At 45.2% G+C, this 22,318-nt stretch overlaps 1 protein-coding gene across 3 annotated transcripts in view; it reads right to left on the bottom strand.

Annotated features, from left to right (window-relative positions):
* Nucleotides 1-22,318, bottom strand: part of acads (acyl-CoA dehydrogenase short chain) — a 246,413-nt gene that overhangs the window by 9,351 nt on the left and 214,744 nt on the right. For 2 of the 3 annotated variants that reach the window (XM_070886307.1, XM_070886309.1), the window contains one exon: nucleotides 21,553-21,609. In XM_070886307.1, the coding sequence (XP_070742408.1) occupies nucleotides 21,553-21,609 (57 nt within the window). Of the gene's footprint in view, nucleotides 1-4,918; nucleotides 4,959-21,552; nucleotides 21,610-22,318 lie in introns of those variants that run through there. The other variant, XM_070886308.1, reaches the window with a different exon arrangement.

Genomic DNA, 22,318 nt, shown 5'->3' with positions numbered 1-22,318 from the left:
GATAACATAAATAATTTTAAAAGGGAGTTGGACAGGTACTGGAAGATGAAGAACTTGCAGGGTAACAGAAAAAATGCGGGGGTGTGCGACTAAGCACGACTGTTCTTTCAAAGCTGCCATTAGAGACAAGGGCTGAATGACCTCTTTCTGTGCTGTAAGGATTCTATGAATAGTTACCCAGGCTCAGATATTCTGCTGGAGGCGTTTTCGGGGCCCTGTCCCAAATTCTGGTGTCTTGGGTATTTCCATATTGTAAGTCAGTGCTAACGCCAACAAATTAAAAAAAACTGTACTTTTCTAAAAATCCCACATGGCCCTATCTCCAATTTGGCGCAATAGTGAAATTCCAAACGCATTCACCATTGATGGTTCCCAGGCCTTCCCAAGATAGGCATTACCAAGCTAGACCAACTCCTCAACAGGGCCATATTATTACAAAAGCAAAATACTGCGGATGCTGGAATCTGGAATAAAAACAGAAAATGCTGGAAATTCAGCGGGTCAGGCAGCGTCTGTGGAGAGAGAAAGCAGAGTTAACTTTTCAGGTCGATTACTCTTCGTCAGAACTGGAGAGTGTTCGAAAAGAACACATTTTTAACAAGCACTGAAAGGGGGAGGGGAAGAATGAACAAAAGGGAAGGACTGTGATAGGTTGGAAGACAGGAGAGATTGGAGAGACAAAAGAGATGATGGGCCAAATGGAAACGGTAATGGCAGGAGTTAGAAAAACATTAGTCAATATAGGGTGTGAATGGTGGGATAATGACCAGCTGCCATTAGAGACAAGGAGAAAAAAATAAACAGGCTCGGTCGGTGGCGGGGGGGGGGGGAGCAGTTATTATTTCCTTCCAACAGCAGGCAGTCATATTCTATTTCCCCAAACGTAACCAGTAGCACTCCATCCAAATTAAACACTCCGCCCATGACCTAGACACCCATAACTGTGAAATGTCTGACATGAGCCCAGCCCGCACTCCACTTCTCAGTAGACTTCTGCTGAAACATATCTAACCTTTGCTTTATGTTTGTCTCTAGTTCTAAAGAAAACACAGAAAGCCTGACAGTGTCTTGGGAATAGGCTTAGGCTGCTGGATAGCAGCAGTGGAATGGAGACAAATATCGATAATAATTACTTAATGTTATTTAGATTTTCAATAAATTTGCAAAGTAAACATCAGCACTCAAGCCCCGATCTTGCCCCCTGCCCCATCGTTATCCTTCCTGTCCAGTCTTGAACCTGGGAAATAGTGGTAAGGTTACATGAGAAACCCTGAACCGGGTGTGTGTGGGATACTCACGAGGTTATGGTTGAGGTGCACTGACAAGAGCTAACAGAAGGAGGCACAATAATGGTATTGGTTCTGGCCAAAACATGAGTCAATCTCTGGTTTCTCATGTAACCTTACCACTATTGCAAAGTTGGAAACACCTCTTTCCCGGTCTTACTGCCCATAAAGTTAAAAAGCACTGAAGCACTTTACGATCAAAGTACGTTCTGCACTGTGATCAGAGAGACAGCACTGAGCTCTGCAGATTAATTTGAAACCATCAATGTTAAATTTATAGATCATACATTTAAATATATCCAAACCTTTACACACATAAAAAAGAACTGTTGAAATAACACAGTAGCTTAACACTGATTGCTGATGACATTTTATATACATGCACGCAAACACTGCCATATTTGATTATTTCCCAGCATATTTTACAGCCCTGTGGACAGCAGGCAATGTTGTATATTTGAAGAGCAAACTATTTGATAGACTGATCTATGTGCTTTATTACAAAGTATTTAAAGCACTGAAACAGGCCATTTGGACCAACAGGTTCAATGCCGGTGTTTATGCTCCACACAAGCTCCTCCCGTCCTCCTTCATCACATCTCATCAACATATCCTTCTATTCCTTTCTCCTTCATGTGCTTATCTAGCTTCCCCTTAAATGCATCTATGCCAATCGTCTCAACTACTCCTTGTGGTAGCAAGTTCCATATTCTAACCACACTCTGGGTAAAAAATTTCTTCTGAATTCCCTATTGGATTTATTAGTAACTATTTTATATTTATGGCGCCTAGTTCTGATCTCACCTGCAAATCTCATCTTGGGGTCAAAATTCAGGGTCTCAAAGAGACCTGTAAATGTTCGTTTGCGCCGGCCATTCTTAAAAATCGAACGGCTGCCGCTTTGAGGTCAACTAAATTCAGGTCGTGGATTTTTTGGCCGATCCCGCCCGATTCTGATGGCCGCCAAAAGCGAGTCATGAGGGGTTGCATCGCCAATTTTATTAAACAAAAATACTTACCTTCCGATATTCAACTCCATCCATCGACCTCCGCCGTGCGGTGCCCCTGACAGGTTTTTCTTTCACTCTGCAGTGAGTGCGGCCCAGCAGCGCGGCCGCAATGTAAACATTTTTGCCTGCCGACTTCCCGATTGACCAGCAAAATACTGCCCCCGGGTTCGGCTGGGCTGCCAATGGGCAGCCTGGTACCTGCTCTTGGGTGCCAGGCCGCTGAAACCCTCCCTGGTGGCCCAGTGGGTGAAGATTTAAAATAACAGAATAGCTCCCCTTTAACGGAGGGGAGAGAGCGTGGTGACGCAGATGCGCTGTGACGTCATCACTACTCCACCGTTGATTGACAGCTGCGGAGTTCCTGTCTGACCGATTTTCAGCCAGTCAGCCTGGCTTTAAGTCTATGGCCCGCCCCCATTACGAGTCATTTCCTGTGGGACTTTTGAAAATGGCTCTTCCGACTGCATCGGCGCTCCCAGCGGTAAGTACCACTCTAAAAATCATAGCGTTCTGGCGCACCTGAATTTCAGACCCCTTCTCTGCCTCTACCTTATCAAACACTTACATAATCTTAAATATTTCTGTCAGGTCATCCCCTCAGTCCTCTCTCTTCTAGAGAAAAAAACCCAGCCTGTTCAATCTGTCTTGATAGGTATAACCTCTCAGTTCTAGTATCATTCTAGTAAATCTTTTTTGCACCCTCTCCAGCGCCTCTATATCCTTTTTATAATCTGGAGACCAGACCGGTTCGCAGTACTCCAAGTGTGGTGTAACCAAGGTTCTATACAAGTGTAACATAACTTCTCTGCTTTTCAATTCTATCGCTCTAGAAAAGAATCCCAGTGCTTTGTTTTCTTTTTTATGTCTTGATTGACCTGCTTCACTACTTTTAGTGATTTGTGAATCTGTACCCCAGATCCTTCTGTTCCTCTACCCCATTTAGACAATTATTTTCCAATAAGTATGTGGCCTCCTTATACTTCCTATCAAAATGTATTACCTCACACTTATCTATATTGAAGTTCATTTGCCAATTACACGCCCATTCTGCAATTTGTATTTTGTCGCAGTCCTTCTGTATTAACTATATCCTCCAATTTGGGTGACCTGCAAATTATGAAATTGTATTTCCGATTCCCGAGTTTATCTAAATGGTGAACAGTGGTCCCAACACTGATCCTTGTGGAACACCATTTCCTGTCTTTAGCCAATCCGAGTAACTCCCTTTAACCCCTACGCTCTGTTTCTTGTTTTGTTGCCAGCTTTCTATCCATTCTGCTATTTGTCCACTGACTTCACATGTTCTGGCCTTAGGCATCAGTCTAGTATGCGGTACCTGTCGAAGGCTTTTTAGAAATCCAAATATATTACATCTACTGAATTACCCTAATCTACCCTTTCTGTTACTTCTTCAAAGAATTCAGTCAGGTTGGTCAAGCATGACCTTCCCTTTTGGAATCCGTGCTGACTACTCTTTATTATATTTTCAGTCTCTGAATAAGGATTCCATTATCTTTCCTACCACTGACTGGTCTATCATTCCCCGGACTTGTGCTATCACCCTTTTTAAATATAGGAATCACATTAGCTGTCTGCCAGTTCTCTGCCACTATTCCCTTTTCTAATTAATTTTTATATATATGTAATTTTGCCTCTGCTTCCTCCTCCCTAACTTCTTTTAATATGCGCGAATGGAATCCATCTAGAGCAGAGGTTTTATTCTCTCTAAATTTGATTTGATTATCAATTATCTTCCCCTTTCTATCTTAAAGGTCTTTATATACTGTACTGGAATGACAACATAGATTATGTGGTCAGGGATTTGAACCCACAACTTTCTGACTTGGAGGCAAGAGTGCTAGCAACTGAGCCAAGCTGACACTGAATTACACAATAATATATAACTAAATAGGAACACAACAGTTTTATTTTGAATGTGAAAGTTGTTTGAAGTCACATTTGCAGCAGCTCGGTCAATAGGATTTTCCCTCACATTTTCCAGTCAGTTCTATCCTGTATTAGCAAGTACCTGTACTTGGCTTAACTAAGCCTTTCAAAAGGTGCGACAGAGGAACTGTTGCTGAAGGTTTTCTTTTATCATGTGCTGACATTTAAAATGTTCTAACGATGCAAAAAACTAGTATCAGCTTATAGAAAATAACAGATGGGTTTAAAATGTGAGAACAATAGTGACAAAACACAGTTGGGGTGAAACTGCACCACACAATATTAGCATCCAAACATATTAATTAACTTATTTTAGACGGGTTAATGTCATTGTTAAAATAACAAAGGAATTCCATACAAAATGCTTTGAAGAACTAAAGCTGTACATTCATATAGTGCCTTATCGAATCTCTAGAAAGCTCCCAAAGCACTTCACATATGATGAATTATTTTGTGCCACATGCCCACCATTCTGTGGGGAAAAAATATTTTTCTAACCTCTAGATTATGTTGTAAATGTTGTACTTGTGTCTAGTCCTGTGCTCCCTGTCCATCCTTATCTGTACCTTCATTATCTGAGAAAGTTGTTTCATGTTTCCCCTCATTTTGTCACAGACTAAATAAATTCAGTCACTTGAAGTTTTCTTTAAAACATAATCCACCAAGGCCTGAGTCGTTCTGGTCACTCTTCTCTGAAGTCCTTCTGGTCCATCTACTTGAGATAGGATGACAAAACTCATGTCACTCTGACCATTGATCAGTACAGTTCTGACTAGGACTGTGGTGCCTTACAAATGGATCCCTGTACACTATCTGGGTTACTACCAACTGCTACACATTGACCAGATGGTCGCTGGATATGATCAATAGTCAGTCCGGTTGGCAAACAGCGATTAGTGGGGTGCCGCAGGGATCAGTGCTGGGTCCTCAACTACTTACAATCTATATTAATGACTTGGATGAAGGGACCGAGTGTAATGTAGCCAAGTTTGCTGATGATACAAAGATGAGTGGGAAAGCAAATTGTGAGGAGGACACAAAAAATCTGCAAAGGGATATAGACAGGCTAAGTGAGTGGGCAAAAATTTGGCAGATGGAATATAATGTGGGAAAATATGAGGTTATCTATTTTGGCAGCAATAAGAGAAAATAAAATTATAATTTAAATGGAGAAAAATTGCAAAGTGCTGCAGTACAGAGAGACTTGGGAGTCCTTGTGCATGAAGCACAAAAAGTTAGTATGCAGGTACAGCAAGTGATCAGGAAGGCAAATGGAATGTTGGCCTTTATTGCAAGGGGGATAGAGTATAAAAGCAGAGAAGTCCTGCTACAACTGTACAGGGTATTGGTGAGGCCACACCTGGAGTACTGCGTACAGTTTTGATCTCTGTATTTAAGGAAGGATATACTTGCATTGGAGGCTGTTCAGAGAAGGTTCACTAGGTTGATTCACTAGGGGATTGACTTATGAAGATAGGTTGATTAGGTTGGGCCTATACACATTAGAGTTCAGAAGAATGAGAGGTGATCTTTTGAAACATAAGATCATGAAGGGGCTCAACAAGGTGGATGCAGAGAGGATATTTCCACTCATAGGGGAAACTAAAACTAAGGGACATAGTCTTAGAATAAGGGGCCGCCCATTTAAAACTGAGATGAGGAGAAATTTCTTCTCTCAGAGGGTTGTAAATCTGTGGAGTTCTCTGCCCCAGAGAGCTGTGGAGGCTGGGTCATTGAATATATTTAAGGCAGAGATAGACAGATTTTTGAGCGATAAGGGAATAAAGGGTTACGGGGAGCGGGCAGGATCAGATTAGCCATGATCTTATTGAATGGTGGAGCAGGCTCGAGGGGCCAAATGGCCTACTCCTGCTCCTATTTCATATGTTCTTATGTTCTTATTCCAAACTAATTTTCCTCTTCAGCCATTGCCAGTGGAGACCCTTTCACATTTGACTGTAATTTTATTTTTGTTCTGTGTTAAAATCAGTTTGGATGGGCCACCCCTCCTTGAGCCTTTAGTGCTGCCCTCCCTTTAAGGAAAGATACTTGCTTTGACTAAACCCACAAATTCACTGGCCTGTCACAAAAATAATTCTCATGTCAAACATGTTTTTACTGTTACCTATTTCTATAAGTATTATCCTACATTTATTCACGTTATAATCTGCAATTTCTCAGCCTATCTATATAATTGGTACAGAAACAGAATAAACATCCAAGTGAATGCATTTGATGGTGGAATTATTTGCAATGTAATGATGAGAATTAGCTTTTCAAAAAATATAGAGAGAATCGAGATACAGAAATCAGGGATAAATTCATTCCAAGAATCTGTCTGTAGATAGAGACATCATCTTTCATGTGTAATAAATTGAGTGTTCTGGCAATTGCATTTCATTTCAATTGTTAAGTGTTTCTAAAGCTTTCCTTTTCATCTTTCAGACTTTATTAATGTAAGCCGCCAAACTAAACTTCCCTCAAAATGAATGCTCCTGCTGTCACTTTTGTGAAATTCATCATCCAGATTTCTTTATTATTCTGAGCTAAATGTGTTTCGTTACTTTGCTTTAAACACATCATTTGTTTTAGAGCCAGCAAATCATTTAAATAAATTACAGGCACCAACAGATCCAATGTCATATTTCCTGATATTGGTTGACTCCAGCTAGCCTGTATACCCATTGGGCCAATTTTGCTCGAAGCTATTTTTTGGCGTATTGCCAGAGTTACGCCCGTTTTTCTAGGCCAGAAATACTCCAAAAATATTTGTGCCAAGATTCCCCGATGTATTTTTAAATTTGGCGCCACGCAGCCTGTCCAGTCGCCTCGGGGGAGTGGAGGTGGAACTTGCTGTCCGCGCCCAAAAAACGATGCCACAGCTTCTGCGCATGTGCGAAAAAAAAGGACGTTTTTGACGTGATTCCGAAGGGCGCGCTGGCGCAGTACAACTCCCGGTCTCCAATCAGCCATTTTTAAAGAGCCAGTTGTGTATGTGAGAACGTTGAGTACTATGTGAGAACTGTAATTATCACTGGAAAATTCAGAACTGCAATACAAGAAGCAACGTGGTGCAAGGATCAAGAATGTCTTACATGATGAAGTGGAGGCACTAGTTACTGTGATTGAGGCTAGATGGCACAAGCTGGACACAAGCAGAGGTCACATAAAAGTTCCACCAAAAGAAATGAAGAAACGCTGGAACCAACTTTCACGAGATTACTGTGCAATGGTGACCACCCAGAGGTCTGGAGGCCAGTGCAAAAAGAAATGGCAGGACCGTGGTCAAGTAGTTAGTGTAAGTACTATTTTCATTTTTCAATGGAATTGCAATTGTAAATGTGACCAGCTGTTTATGTCCCACCCAGCAGAAAGACACCCTCTCTAAAAAGTTGTATTTTCATCTTTGCAGAGGAAGGTGGCACATAACAAAAGGAAAAGAACTCGAACAGGAGGAGGCCCGGCAAATCTGCTTGGAAGAGAGGGTCGCTGCTTTGATGGGTCCTACCTGGAGAAAAGCAACCACCACTGCACAAGCTGGGCCCACACTCGAGGGAGAGGGTAAGTCCTGCAAATTCCACAGTCTGGCTTTGCTAAATGTTAAGTGCTGCACGGGCTAGCCATGCTTCGGTTCACGGGGATGTCTCCGTCAGCTACGCTTCGGTTGATGCAATATGCTATTATTCATCGTGATCATTCAAATCAGCCTGCTGCCTGCACTGTGTGAGCCTATAAATAACACCTACCCTGCCCCTTCCTCTGCTGCTAACCATTTGTCTGTGTTCTGTTATATTTTGCAAAACTTGAGGCCAACCCTGACGATGCAGAAGAAGATTCAGACGAGGACGAGCCTTGCAGACCAAGAGCATGAGAGTGAGGGGGAGGGGATGGATGAAGCCCCATCTCTTGTACTCACTTTGGAGGAGGTGCAGGTGCCACCCATTGAGTTGCTAGCCCCTTCCCTTACTAGTGGTTTGAGTGTTGGTGGGACATTCCATGGTTTCTCACTGTCCGAGGCTGGGGATTCCAGTGGGATGCAGCGAGGCAAACCCAAGGCCCCACTGTCCGAGGCTGGGGATTCCAGTGGGATGCAGCGAGGCACACCCAGCGCCCCACCATCTGAGGCTGTGGCTCCCACTGTAAGAATAAAGTATTCAGTAATAAAATTGATTCTGTGTATGTATAAATGTTGAAAGTGTAGACTATACAAAAAGACAGTTTTGAAAGATTCAAAATGGAAGCTCACAGACCTCCAGCATGATGTTTGTGTATTGTGTTAATTGGAAAGACATTAACCTAATCAAGGAATGTCTCCAAACAGACACATGGGTGAGGAGAGCCAATAAGGAACTGCCCTGGGACCAAGATTCAATCCTGGGGCTTTCTGAGGAACAATGGCTTTGAGAGGTATAAGAACTCAAGCCAAAGATTTTTCTCTCTCTTCTCCTTCTCTCCTGAGCACATACAGACCTCCTGCTGAAGACCAGCCGAAACAGCAAGCCGTGTGCTCAGCCAGCCAGAGGAAAGTGACATATACCTTTTTATAAATCATTATTGTAACATTGGGCCCAAGTTTCCACATGATTTGCGCCTGATTTTTAGAAGCAACTGGTGGAGAACGGACTATCTTAGAAATCGCAATTCTCCACATTTTTTTTTCTGCAGTTCTAATGAGGTAGAACAGTTCTACTTTAGAACAGAATTTTTTCTTCAAAAGGGGGCGTGTCCGACCACTGACACCTGATTTCAAAGTTTCCACAGTGAAAACGTACTCCAAACTAAAGTAGAATGGAGCAAGTGAAGATTTTTGTAGAACTGAAAAAACCTGTTCTACACATTAAAAAATCAGGCGCAGGTTACAAATTAGGCGTCCAGAACGAGGTGGGGGGGGGGGGGGGGGGGAAGGGAACTCATTAAATTCTACAATCAATCCTTATTTATACTTCTACAAATATTATACAAATAAATCCAACCTGAATAAACATTTATAAGCAAAGAAAAGATTAAATAAACCATCTTCCTACCTGTGTGAAAGTGCTTCAGCCGTCGTTCGAAGGAAACCGCCGTTTGTTGCCGCGCAGGGGAGGGAGGGGAAGGAGACAGCGGCTTGTTGCCGCGCAGGGGAGGGAGGGGAAGGAGACAGCGGCTTGTTGCCGCGCAGGGGAGGGAGGGGAAGGAGACAGCGGCTTGTTGCCGTGGAGGGAGGGGAGGGAGGGGAAGGAGACAGCGGATTGTTGCCGCGCAGGGGAGGGAGGGGAAGGAGACAGTGAGAAGGGAAGCCTCAGTGCTGATGTGCTGATGGCAATGTGGTTTTATTAAAAAATGTTCAAAAATTAAACAGCTACAAAGAACTACAAAAATGGCCGAGTGCCAATGTTTTTTTTCAAACTGAGCATACGCGAACGCTCCAACGCGCACGCGCAGCGTTGCCGGCAGGAAAAAAACTAATTTAAATAGTACCTGCCCCCTCCCACTTACAAAATCGGCGCGAGTGTAGGCTCCGCCCCCCTGGGCGCCGCACCAAACAGACAAGGAGCTGCAAAGCGCTCGAGAATAGCGCGTTTTTTTTCTGGCGCGGTTTTAGGCGCGAAAAACGGGCGCCCAGCTCGGAGGGGCGCCCGTTTTTTATTCTGTGGAAACTTGGGCCCATTGTATCTGTTGTAACTAAGTAGATCTTTTGGGTAACTGACGACTGCTGATAAATGTGCATGTGTGTGTGTTTAATAAACTGTTCCGAATTATTTTAAAAGAATCAGCCTCGCTGTTAATTTAATGCCAGAGATTTGGAAATCTTACAAATTGGTGGAGAATGCGGGAACCTGGCGAGACAGCTTTTTGCTGATTCTTTTGAACAATTGGAAATTTCGGGAGTTGCGATTCTAACCTGTGTTGTGAAGCATAACTTATAAATGATTAAACGGATCGGGAGAAGTTGCGTCTCGATAGTTGTAACTGTTTATATGGGGACTCACCAGTAGTTATATTCAAAAGACACAGGATGAAGGGATCGGTCATGAACAGAAAGCCAACAATAAAAAGAAATGTTGAGCTAGTTTATCAGGAGAAGTTGTCCAAAAAGTTCCCGATACAAGACATAGAAGAGTTAAAGGCACAGGCACGGTACCTCCGCAAGGGTCAACCTGTGTCCTTTGGGGAGCTGGTGACACTTATCCAGGAGAAAGTAGATAAAGGAAAGCTAAGGCTAAAACGGGCAAATGGTCTTGTGGCATTCAGCGCATTGTATTGTGCCCGGAGAGAATTAATGAGGCAGGAGGCCAAAGTGATACAAGATTTAAAAGAATTGCAAGTAAAAGAGATTCAACTAAAAGAAAGAGAGATTGAAGGTATAAAACAACAAAAGGAAGAAGGCCTCCACCTTGTGAAGCAGTTAAAAGAGGGAGAAATACAGCATTTAAGACAAGAAATTGGTCAATTAAACCACAGTATTAGGCAATTAGAAAGAGGGAGCGAACAGGCAGCTTCATTGCTACAACAAAAAAGCCTCTCAAATTTAAATGCCACAGCAGCCGTTATTGAAGCAAATGAAAACAAATTAGAGTTAAAAAAATATAAATGGGAAAACTTGAGGCTCCAGCAAGAGATAGAAGATGCTATGGGAGCATTAAGGGAAGTAATTAAGAAGCCATATAGGGAGGCAGATCACTTCCAGTGCCAACTAGAAATAGTAAGGCTAAAAAGTAAGTTGGGGAGCAGCAGGCCCTGGTAGCCGCAGAAACACGGGGAGCCATAACAGAGACAGCAGAAGGGGACAAGGGGGAGACAGATTAGGAAGAGGAAGGCAGCCAGTATAATCCCCAGGAGGGTGGTATAGGATGGGATACCTTGGAGACACAAGAGCCAATCGTAGCCGTAATAACCACTTCTTCACGACGTAATGTGCACGGCCACATCACCAGTAACCATACTGACTCATGGCCCATATCTGGTGCTGACGCTATGGCGTGTAGCCACGAGTTGGGGCCCATTAATGAAGGGGACGACCCAGTGGAAGTTAATAGGAGTTTGGCAAATTTCAGGAAGGGTCACCCCGAGTTGGAAGTGAAAGACTTAACACGAGTCCTCCTCTTGGCCTGTTCCACTTCACTAAAAGATAATCTGCCAGATGCAGTCCTCCATCCTGGCACAGCACTCATGACCAAGATCCTAAACCATTTAGGGATCCAAAACTTGAACTTAGTGGCTCTGCTTAATCAGACCAAGCAGCACCCAGAAGAGACCCCTAGAGCCTTCAGTAATCGCCTGTACGATATCTATCAACCGAGGCAAATGCTACAGTAGGAAAGAATCAGGAACAATTTAAATCGATGTTCCTGACCCAACTCCACTCTTTATCTAAAACCATCCTGGGAATAGCCATGAGGCCCACCAATCAGTAGACAGATAGAGAGACCAGCGCTCAAATAGCCTGGGAGATGGTAAAAGACCAGTTAAAGGTGAAGTCACCACCCACTGCAAATAAACCAGTGTCAATGGTGGAGGGATCGCAAAACTACCCCTTTAAGGGACAGTGCTTTAATTGTAAGAAGGTAGGCCACCGAGCAAAAGACTGCAGCAGACCCAGACCAGCAGCGAACCATGATGCAATGCATAGTACCTCCCGAGGGACGAATCCAAGCCTCTGGGTCAGATCAACGATTGGATCAATTGATAACCCTCATACAAACCCAAATTGCCACGGGGAGGATGCAAAATCATTTACCGATGCACACAATCACCGACATCATCAATGGATACACACTCATTAAAGGGACCCATTCAAGGATCGACCCTATGACAGGGTTCGGCCCCCAAAGATTGGTCAGAACTGGGGTTCCGAGGTGATGGTAGCGGGAGACCAGTAGTCCTTGTTGTCTTAAAAGGGGGCAAGTAGCAGATAATGCTTATCGATACTGCCTCAGCCGTTACCATCATCCACACCCCATACCCTGAACGCCATGCAGCGGCGGGCAAGGGTTGTATGACCCTTAAAGGGTTTAACAGTGATATAACCAGCGCGTATACAGGGAAGGCCACTGAACTTCAGTTGGGAGGCCTCACCTGTAAGGTCCCAGCGCCGATGCTGATGACCACCCCCAACGGAAGGGGAATTTTAGGGACTGATGTGTTGGATCAGTATGGCGCAGTGATAGATTATAATCAGGACTGTGTTTGGATGGGATTGGGAGATAAGGCAGGAGTGATAGAAATTTCAGATGCTCACTCGGTTTTTGCTATTAAAAAGCCTTCTGAGTATGACCGCCGGGGAGCAAAAGTGAAGCTGTATCAAAACTAATTCGGGAACACCTAGCGGTGTTTGCCACATGCAAGCATGACTGTGGAAAAATGGCAGGCGAGGAATCTATTGAGGGACCTCCCTCCTACTCATTCACTAAACAGTACCCCATCCTAAGGGAGAATCATCCTTACATCCGAGACACCATAAAATCCCTAGTCGAGCAGGGTGTTCTTAGGACAGGCACTTTCACGACCAATTCACCCTCATGGCCGGTTAAAAAGCCTGATAGCAGTTGGCGACTGACTATTGATTACAGAAAGTTAAATTCTGTAACACCAGCCTGCTCACCGGTAGTAAGAGAAACTCCCACCATATTATCTTAAATTCCTGCTGGTTCCAAATACTTCTCGACCCTCGACATCGCCAATGGATTCTGGAGTATCCCTGTTAAGAGGGAAGACCAGTACAAATTTGCATTCACATTTGAGGACCAGAGCTGTACCTGAACATGCCTGCCTCAGGGGTTCCACAATGCCCCCACAATATTCCACAAAAGAATGGCTGCAATTTTAAAAGACTTTTCCCGCCCTACCTGTTTGCTACAGTACGTAGACGACCTAGTGTTGGCAACCAACAGCATGGAGGAGCATCTGTCCCTTTTAAACAAACTTTTGACATTGTTGTCTCAGGCGGGACTAAAGGTGAATCCCCGTAAGGCTCAATTAGTAAAAGAACGGGTCACCTTTCTAGGAGTGTCCATTTCTCCAGAGGGATCATCCCCCGACTCTCACAAGGTGGAGATAATACAGCGACTGCCATTACCCACTTCCAAAATAGCCCTACAATCATTCTTGCGTTTGGTGGGGTACCAAAGGAACTTTATCCCAGGCTTTGCAGCGTGTGCAAAGCCCCTGTATGATTTAATAAAACTGCAGGGTGGTGACATACGCCCGAATGGTCTGACGCCCACACCCAGTCCATAGCTAAATTAAAAACTGCAGCGATACAGGCCGCATGTCTGATCCCTCCTGATCCCACGCCACCCTTCCATTTTGAGGTCAGGGCCACAGAGCAAAGCCTCACTGCAGTTCTGTATCAAATGCGAGCTGATCAACTACAGCCCATTGCATATGTGTCTCGAATCCTGCAGGGGGCAGAAAAGATGTATTCTGCATGCGAGCGCCACCTACTGGCTGAAATCTGGTCACATCACTTTACTTTTATTACTGGGTTACAGGCTACAATCCTGCACAGCGGGGACACACCTCTGACTCTGAAACAGGGCTGTGGGCTTCTCCAGGATTGCTGGCCTCCGTCGTGCTCTGGGTTCAGGTACTTGCATGGCTTCCTTGTCCTCGTTCTCCTCCTGCTCGTCATCTGCATCTTCCTCATCATTATCATCAGCCACTCTCACCGCAGGTGGGTATTCTTCTACTAGGTGCTGCTGCCTCATGATGGCTAAATTATGCAGCATGTCTCAGGGGAGTACAGCAAGTAGCCTCCAGAATGGTCCAGGCATCGGAAACGCTGTTTCAAGATGTCAATGGTCCTCTCTATGATGCTGCGTGTCGCAATGTGCGACGTGTTGTATTCCCGGTCAGCTTCTGTCCAGGTTACACATAGAGGCATCATAAGCCAGGTTGGCGAAGCCGTACCTTTTATCTCCTAGTAGCCAGCTCTGCCCTTCTGGCTACTGCTGAAACATGGCAGATATAGTGCTCTCGCATAGGATGAACGCATCACGGGTGCTCCCAGGGTATCTTGCATCGACCGACATGATGTGATGCATGTCGTCACATACGAGCTGTACATTAATGGAGTGGAAACCTTTTCTGTTCCTGTACATCTCGGAATCCTCCAGAGGTGCTCTCAAGGTGATGTAGGTACAATCAATGAAGTCCTGTACCTTTCGGAAGCCAGCAATCCTGGAGAAGCCCACAGCCCTGTCACGCATTGCCTGGGCTGTCATGGGGAACTTTATGTAAGCATTTCTCCGGGCATATAGTGCAGCAGTCACCTGCTGAATTCAGACATGTGTTGCATGTTGAGAAATAGCGCACACATCCCCAGTTGTAGCTTGGAAGGATCCAGAGGCATAGAATGAAAATGCAGCTGTAACCTTCACTTCAACTGACAAAGCAATCCTCCTGATGCTTCTAGGTTGCAAGTCTGCTTTCACCAACTCACAGACCTCAGTTACAACTTCTTTGCGGAAATGCAGCCTTCTGACACAGTCTGCATCACTCAGGTGCAGGTACGAACACCTGTCTTGATATACACGACATGGGTAAGGCCTACTGCCCAGCACCCTACGGGCTCTGATGTTCCTCATGCGATGTCGTGTCATGTCATGTGACGTCGAATCATTGTCTCCTCTGCAGCACCACGATGCAGAAGGTTCGCACAAGGAATGGCACTGTCAGTATTGCCCCCATGCTTAAATTTTACCTTTGCAAGAAGCTCAAAGCAGCAGGTAGACAGGACAAGTTCTTTGTTCTCTCTCCCCAAGGTCTGTATGGACCATACCCAGATCTGAGCAAGCTCAGTGACTGTGAACCCCTCCTCCCACCACCCCCCCCCCCCCCCCGGGCTCATTTGATGCCTAGTGCAGTCTTGCAATTTCTTCCGATCGCCTTCAACAGCACCTCCACCCCCACCGGGCTCGTTTTGCAGCCGAGCCCCAAGCCCATGTGTCTGGGTGTGGGGCTAATTCTGTCGGCTGACGCTCCGACCCTCCAGCCCTGTTTGAAGACATTTGGTGGTGGCGTGTGAGTTACAAGAAAATGAAAACTTCGGAATTCTGATCAAACTTCCATCTACTCCGTTGTAAGGCAAAAAAGTTTAATCTTTATTATGCGTATTTAAAGTGTTCTTATCTCCCTCCAAAACTTCAATGAAAAACAATGATGTCTTTCAGGGGCGATTTTTCAATGTGCGCTGCTTTCTCTTAACTCACCAGAAGGTTTTTCAGGAGTGGCCAGATACGCCGACCGAGGAGAAATTTTTGGGGGCAAACTTCGAAAAATGATAAAACTGGCTCAGACATGAGGTAACGCCCTCTATGACATAAAAAAAAATCGTAACTAACTCGTTATGCTGGCGCAGATTCCATGGGGAAACTTTAATTTAAAAACTTACGGCAAAAAAAGCAGCGCGTGCCAAAAAAACGGCACAAATCACTGGGCAAAATTGAGCCCAGTTGACTCAACATCATACATCTAGTTTGCTTTTTTGTGCTTCAAAAGATGAACTGACTCATGTTTTAGATAAAATATATTTTTCATATACTGTACTTCTATTCCAAAAGTATTGGTCCCAATGTTAATATGAAGGCGGTTTAAAAGCGTGGGTGGAAGTGCATGAGAGAAACCCGGAAGTCAACTGAGCGGGTCAGAATTAGTGATCGAAACTCAATTCTACCAATTAATTTTAACGACCAGGTTTTGCGTCTCCAAACTGTGCAGCAGGTGAGATGCAGGTCCGCATGACACAATCTCAGCTCGATTTATAGGGATAGTGCACAAATGGCCACGAGAGGTGTTCAGGATGGATGGTAGACTTGGAGCAAGGGCAGCACTTAGAACTAATGATGTCTCGTTGGAATTACTGCTGGGTGCAGTCAGGAGGAGGAGGAGGGACAGACTTTTCCCCAGCGATGGGAAGAAACCTGCTGCTCTCACCAAGAAGCTGTAGTTGGAGGGAGCTGAGGAGGTGAGCAGCAGCAGCGCTGTGGCCGGTTCATGGATGCAATGTCATCATCATAGGCAGTCCCTCGGAATCGAGGAAGACTTGCTTCCACTCTTAAAATGAGTCCTTAGGTGGCTGAACAGTCCAATACGAGAACCACAGTCCCTGTCACAGGTGGGACACAGTTGTTGAGGGAAAGTGTGGGTGGGACTGGTTTGCCGCACGCTCCTTCCGCTGCCTGCGCTTGATTTCTGCATGCTCTCGGCGATAAGACCCGAGGTGCTCAGCGCCCTCCCGGATGCACTTCCTCCATCTTTGGCCAGAGGACTTCCAGGTGTCAGTGGAGATGTTGCTCTTTATCAGGGAGGCTTTGAGGATGTCCTTGTAACGTTTCCTCTGCCCACCTTTGGCTCGTTTGCCATGAAGGAGTTCCAAGTAGAGCGCTTGCTTTGGGAGTCTCGTGTCTGGCATGCGAACAATGCAATGTAGGAAGCGGTTTAATGACCTAACCAGTTCAGGAAAAGTGAGCTCTGTCTTGCTAAGTGTTCTACATCACATCACTCCTCGCACCCACTCAACTTTCAGCAGCTCCCAGTCTTCACTTTCTATGCCTCCCCATTTATCCATCCATCGTGGTCACTCACCCCAATCCTTATTCAATGGAACGCATCTGTCTCATAGTCACCCTCACTGAATACACTGCATCCATTGGGTGAGTACCTCACCTTCACTCAAGGTTTTTTTTTTGCCCCTCGTAGGGGAAGAGAGCAAGGGAGAGGGAGAGGACCACCACAAAGAAAAGTCCAGGAGGACACCCTGGAGATAAGTGGCACATCTGCATCCCTCTCGGTCAGAGATGGAGAGACAGGGAGCTCACAGATAGCTGGTGACAGAACTACAAATAGCTCTGATATGCATCAGCTGACTGTACTTCTGAACGATGAGCAGATTGAGTGTGGTGATTGTCATGATTGTGACTTTGCCGTGACTAAATTATATCCCTTTCTTTTGTCTTTCAGGGCCTCCAAACAAGTGTCACAGGACATCCATGATTCCTCAGAGTATCTCAATTCTTCTGAGGGTGCATCGTCACAGCACCTAGAGCCATGGACCAGCGCAGACACTCGCACTTCGGTGGGTCCATCGGTGAGTTATTGGGGTTTTCACCTGGGGAGTCACACCTCACCAGTGAGCACAGGCAAACACTGATGGCAGGAACAGCTGTGGAGAGTCCAAGCCAGGGGGTGCAAGCCTCTCCAAGCTCTGCTTAGCTGGACACAGACGCTGAACCCCGGGGGCTATCGTTGACAAGGAGAATGCTAGAGATGCATTAACAAGTTAGCCAGATACTGACAGATGTCCACGCACACTCTCCACAATAGTGAAGAAGATAGAGGAGTCCAATTCAATCGCTAGTGGATTGCTCATGCAGGAAATTGCGAGAATGTCTGCCATGGAGAGAGAGAGTGGTCGCTTCCATGGAGCTTCAAGCATGGCTCGCAAAAGAGTTCTTGCAGGCCATGACCACAGCCATGCAGACTTTGGTTTTAAGCAGGTTGACAGATGCCTTATCCCTGGCCTTACAACATGTCACTGATCTCTACCAAGCTGGTCTGATGTGGCACTGGTCGAGAGGGATGATGGTGAAAGGGGACACAGAAGTGGGAACTCAACTCGAAGCACTCCCACTTCTCACTTGTTGCTTCCCCCTCAGCCAGTAGCCGACATGTTGCCTCGACTCCTGAAGGCTGAGTCTGCCCCTGTACAGGTGCAAGTGGAGCAGTCTTTGGTGGGGCCATCACAGGCTCCAAGACCCAGAGGGCGTAGGCCATAAACATCTCAACAGTCTGGGCAGGGATCCGAGCAGCCTGCCTCTACTTCTGCTGAAGCCACATATGATGAACTACTTGGAAGCGGTAGGAAGTGTAAGTTGAATAAATTGTAAGTCACCAATGGATATTTGTCCAAATATTATGTTGTTAAGTTTCCTTTCTTTATAATGGCACATCAAATTTATTGATTAGCACCACTTCCACGTCTTGTCCATCATTGTGTCCCAAGTGTCAACTCGCCCCTTTCACTTGTCTCGTGATGAACGTCATAACATGATGGGACCCATTGGGCAATGGGTGGATTGATGGCCTGCTGAGTGCAACGAGCTAGGGGGGTGATCCTGGTGGTGAGAGCAGACCTCAGGATTTAATTTCTTATATTTCACATGAGGTGAACCATTGTGATATTATGGCCTCCCTAAGCGGCTGGTCTGACGATGGTCTGATGATGGGCGCCCCATCTTCCTCCTCCTCTATGTTCTCCACATCCGAAGATGAGTGATGAGCCCCTTCACCTTCCGCTACCTGCAATCCTCATTGCTGTGCAATGTTGTGCAGGACGCAGCACACCACGATTATTCTGGACACCCTCACTGGCTGGTACAGGAGGACACCTCTAGACCTATCTAGGCACCTGAAGTTTGTTCATGTGGCTCTCGTTGTAGCGCTCCTGCCTCTCAAGAGGGTTCCTCACAGGTGTCATGAGCCAAGTTTGAAGTGGGTATCCCGTGTCTCCCAAGAGCCAGCATTTAAGTCTGCTTCCTGGAACAGAATGTCTGGGATATTGGATCCGCATTACGAAGGCATCATGACAGCTCCCAGGGAATCTGGCGCAGACCTGTATGGGCTGATTAACGTCATCACAGGGAAAATTTACATAATTGTCGGCCCTGGAAAATGAGCTGTGCAGGCTGGGTCATTGAATATATTTAAGGTGGAGATGGACAGATTTTTGAACGATAAGGGAGTGAAGGGTTATGAGTGTGAATAGGGAAGTGGAGCTGAGCCCAAGATCAGATCAGCCATGATCTTAATAAATGGCAGAGCAGGTTCAAGGGGCCAAATGGCCTACTCCTGCTCCTATTTCTTATGTTCTTATGACCTCTTCGTGTGGTTGCACACCAGCTGCGCATTGACGGACAAATATTACTTGCGGTTTATAAACACCCCCATTTGCTGTAATGTGCTTGGATTGCCAAGGGTGTGGAGTCGATGACAGCCTGTACCCAGGGGAATCCAGACAGAGTGGGACAAATCCGATTGCCCACTCATTCTGGTTAATGTCAGCACAGGGGAAATTTACATAATTGCTGGACCTAGCAAACAAGCCACCAGCAATTTGCCTTATGCATTTATGTGCAGCCGATTAGGAGATCCTGGCTATGTCGTTGGTGGCGCCCTGGAAGGATCCGGAGGTGCAAAAGTTGAGGGTGGTGGTCACTGACACAGCCACTGGTAATGTGTGGCCACCAGGACCAGCAGGGAGCAGGTCTTCCTGTAGGAGGCTGCAGATGTCTACCACCACCTGATGTGACATCCTCAGCCTGCAGAAGCCCTGATCTTCTGAGAAGTCAAGGAAGCTGAGTCTCTGTCTGTAAACCCTGTGACGTGAGTAATACCTCCTGCAACCTTGGCCTCTCTCCTGTACACCTCCACCCCGCCCATCTCCCTCCCCTGCACCTCCCTCCCCCCCATCTCCCCCCCAACCCCCTCCCTCACACCTCCCTCCCTCCTGTGCATATGCAGATCCCATCACAGCATGTCTTCGCTGCCATGGATGGTGATGGTCTTCCTCTTCTAAGTACTCTCAAACACGTGCAAGACGCTTGCCATTCTGATTGTGTCAATTTGAAATCATTCCAGGTTGAAAAAAGCTGTACTCACACAGCACTCTCTGCCACAAGTTTGCCAGAAGAAACTGAGATACCAGCTGCAATAAGTGAGCTTTTATTCAGATGGAACAATGACAATTTAAATACCTGCCTGAACTGCTGCTCAAACTCTTTGTTTCCCTGATCAGTTTGCCAAGCCCTGGGAAACCCGTAATGCACAAGTTAAATTTGGGGCCAAGTTAAACACAATTTACGAATACCTCATTAATGTCTCCTAAGGACGTTAATTGCACCAATAAGCACCCACCCACATCCAATTAATAAATCCCTGACTTTTGCGAATAGGTTTCTCGGCAGCATCCAAAACAACATTCCCGGTAAGCTGTGCGGGTCGGGAGGTCAGTGGGAGATTTCGCAAAATTTTCAATGGGCTGCGCAGCACATTAAAGGTGCCGCTCACCCCCAAAAATTAGGGAGAAACATTGATCCAAACGCACCTTCGGTAAACCAGGAAGTGGGCGCGTTGGAGCCGGGCAGTGCCCCCGCTCTAAAAATCAAAACTTTTAACCCTCCCACGCTCCCAACCCACCCATTCTTGGGAGTTAAAATACTCCCACTGTTTCTAATGAGCTACTAGAAAAGCATAACAACATTTACATTATGTTTAAAAACACAAACATAATAAACTATCTTATTTTTTAATCCTTAAACTACTATTAGGTCCAGAAAAATTCCTGGTTGTTTGATTTTAGTTCTCATGCAATGGCACCAATTATTAAATACATTTACTCAACAGCCAAACATGGCTTTATTTCTGTAATATTAAAAGTAGACTGTTAAACTAAATACCAAAACACAATTTTAAATAAAAAAAAATGAACATTCATTTGTGTTCATCCCATTCTATTTGTCCTCCTATGCTGTGTCCTATTTTCCTTAAATTTAATTTTATCCTTTTCCTAACGAAAATACTTGTTTAATGCTATACTAATCTTATTTTCCATTTTTTTAGTCATTCTCAGAAACCCACATACTCTGTGCTGCAATGTATCTGTTGGAGGCCTGTTTCTAAATGGAGACTCACACATTGCAGATATGTTTAAAATTATATTTGAGTGAAGTGAGGGGCATCAAGATGTACAGATGCCATGGCGCAGTCTCAGGGCATTAGGGAACTAATCTAGCATTTTCAATGTTTTGCCACATCCCTGACCTTGAATAATTTAGTTACGGAACCTAATATAATAGTCAACAAAAGCAGCAATACGAATGAGGTTATTTTTGATTTTTTTTGTAAGCTGTCCCTGTTCTCTTTACTATTTCCCTGCCCAGAGAGTGGGCAGGTGATACGTTTTGCCAGTACTGCTCTATAACCAGACATTCAGAGGTATTCAACAACAGCCTACAGTGAATCAATCAGCAGGGAGCAGATCTTCCTGTAGGAGGCTGCAGATGTCTACCACCACCTGATGTGACATCCTCAGCCTGCAGAAGCCCTGATCTCCTACATTCCACTAGATAAGTACCTTGACTGCACCTCTACTCCTGACCAAAATCAAATTCATTGTGAAGGGAATCTGATGAGGAACTTGTTGAGTAGTGAATTCCTGGTGCAAATTCACCCACCCACCCGCCCCTAATATGCATTAATATTGGAACACTAACACACAATGGCATGCATGTTTCCTTCAAAACTAGCTGATGAACAGCTGCGGTACTTACTTTATGAGCTATATTTGTTGCAGCCTCAGATGCTGCCAGTTTGGCCATTGCAGCTTCCTGTAAATCAGGAAAAAAATCAAAACACAGTTACAGTGAACACAGTTTTTTATACTATTCATATAATATACATTATGTTTGTACTTTATTGCAAGTTCCAATGTTATGATGGAGGATACTGATCTGAAATGAGCTCTGCATCCCTTTCAGGAATTTCTGCCCCATTTCACATGGCAGAAATACATCAAGGAGAAGTGGTTCTGCACTACGCCGGGGCTCCCGCGCTCAGGAATCTGCCCCGACTCTGTCGCGGGGTGAATTCCACAGCAGCGGCAACAAAGAACCAACGGCACATGTGCCAAGTCTGCTCATGTGTGTTTCTTCAAAAGCTTTTGATCATCTTTTTCAGTTTCTGGCCAGGAGAGCGCCCCATGGGCCTGTACAGATGGGCTCGGGTGCTTAATCTGCTTGCAGCTGGAAGAATGGCAGCTAGCAGCACTGCTGCCAGCCCCCTGCATTTGCTGCCAGTGCTTCTTGTAGTGGCACCACCTCATTTATTTTACAGCAAGTCAGGGCTGCCATTAGTGACAGTGCTACAATATTAAATAGGCGCAAGATGGATTGCAGCAAAATGTGTCCGTTTTGCCCATAACACCATGATGTACTGCAACAGGCATGTCTTTGGAATGTTCTGTACTAAGCAGATTACAAAAAAATTACAAAATCCCATGAAGACTTTATAACAAATGTCAAAGTTTCATTAATGTGA

The sequence above is a fragment of the Pristiophorus japonicus genome, chromosome 8 (assembly GCF_044704955.1).
Source record: "Pristiophorus japonicus isolate sPriJap1 chromosome 8, sPriJap1.hap1, whole genome shotgun sequence".
NCBI classification, from domain to species: Eukaryota; Metazoa; Chordata; class Chondrichthyes; family Pristiophoridae; genus Pristiophorus; species Pristiophorus japonicus.
The sequence above is the reverse complement of the archived record's forward strand: the minus strand, read 5'-3'. Positions and strand labels throughout refer to the sequence as shown.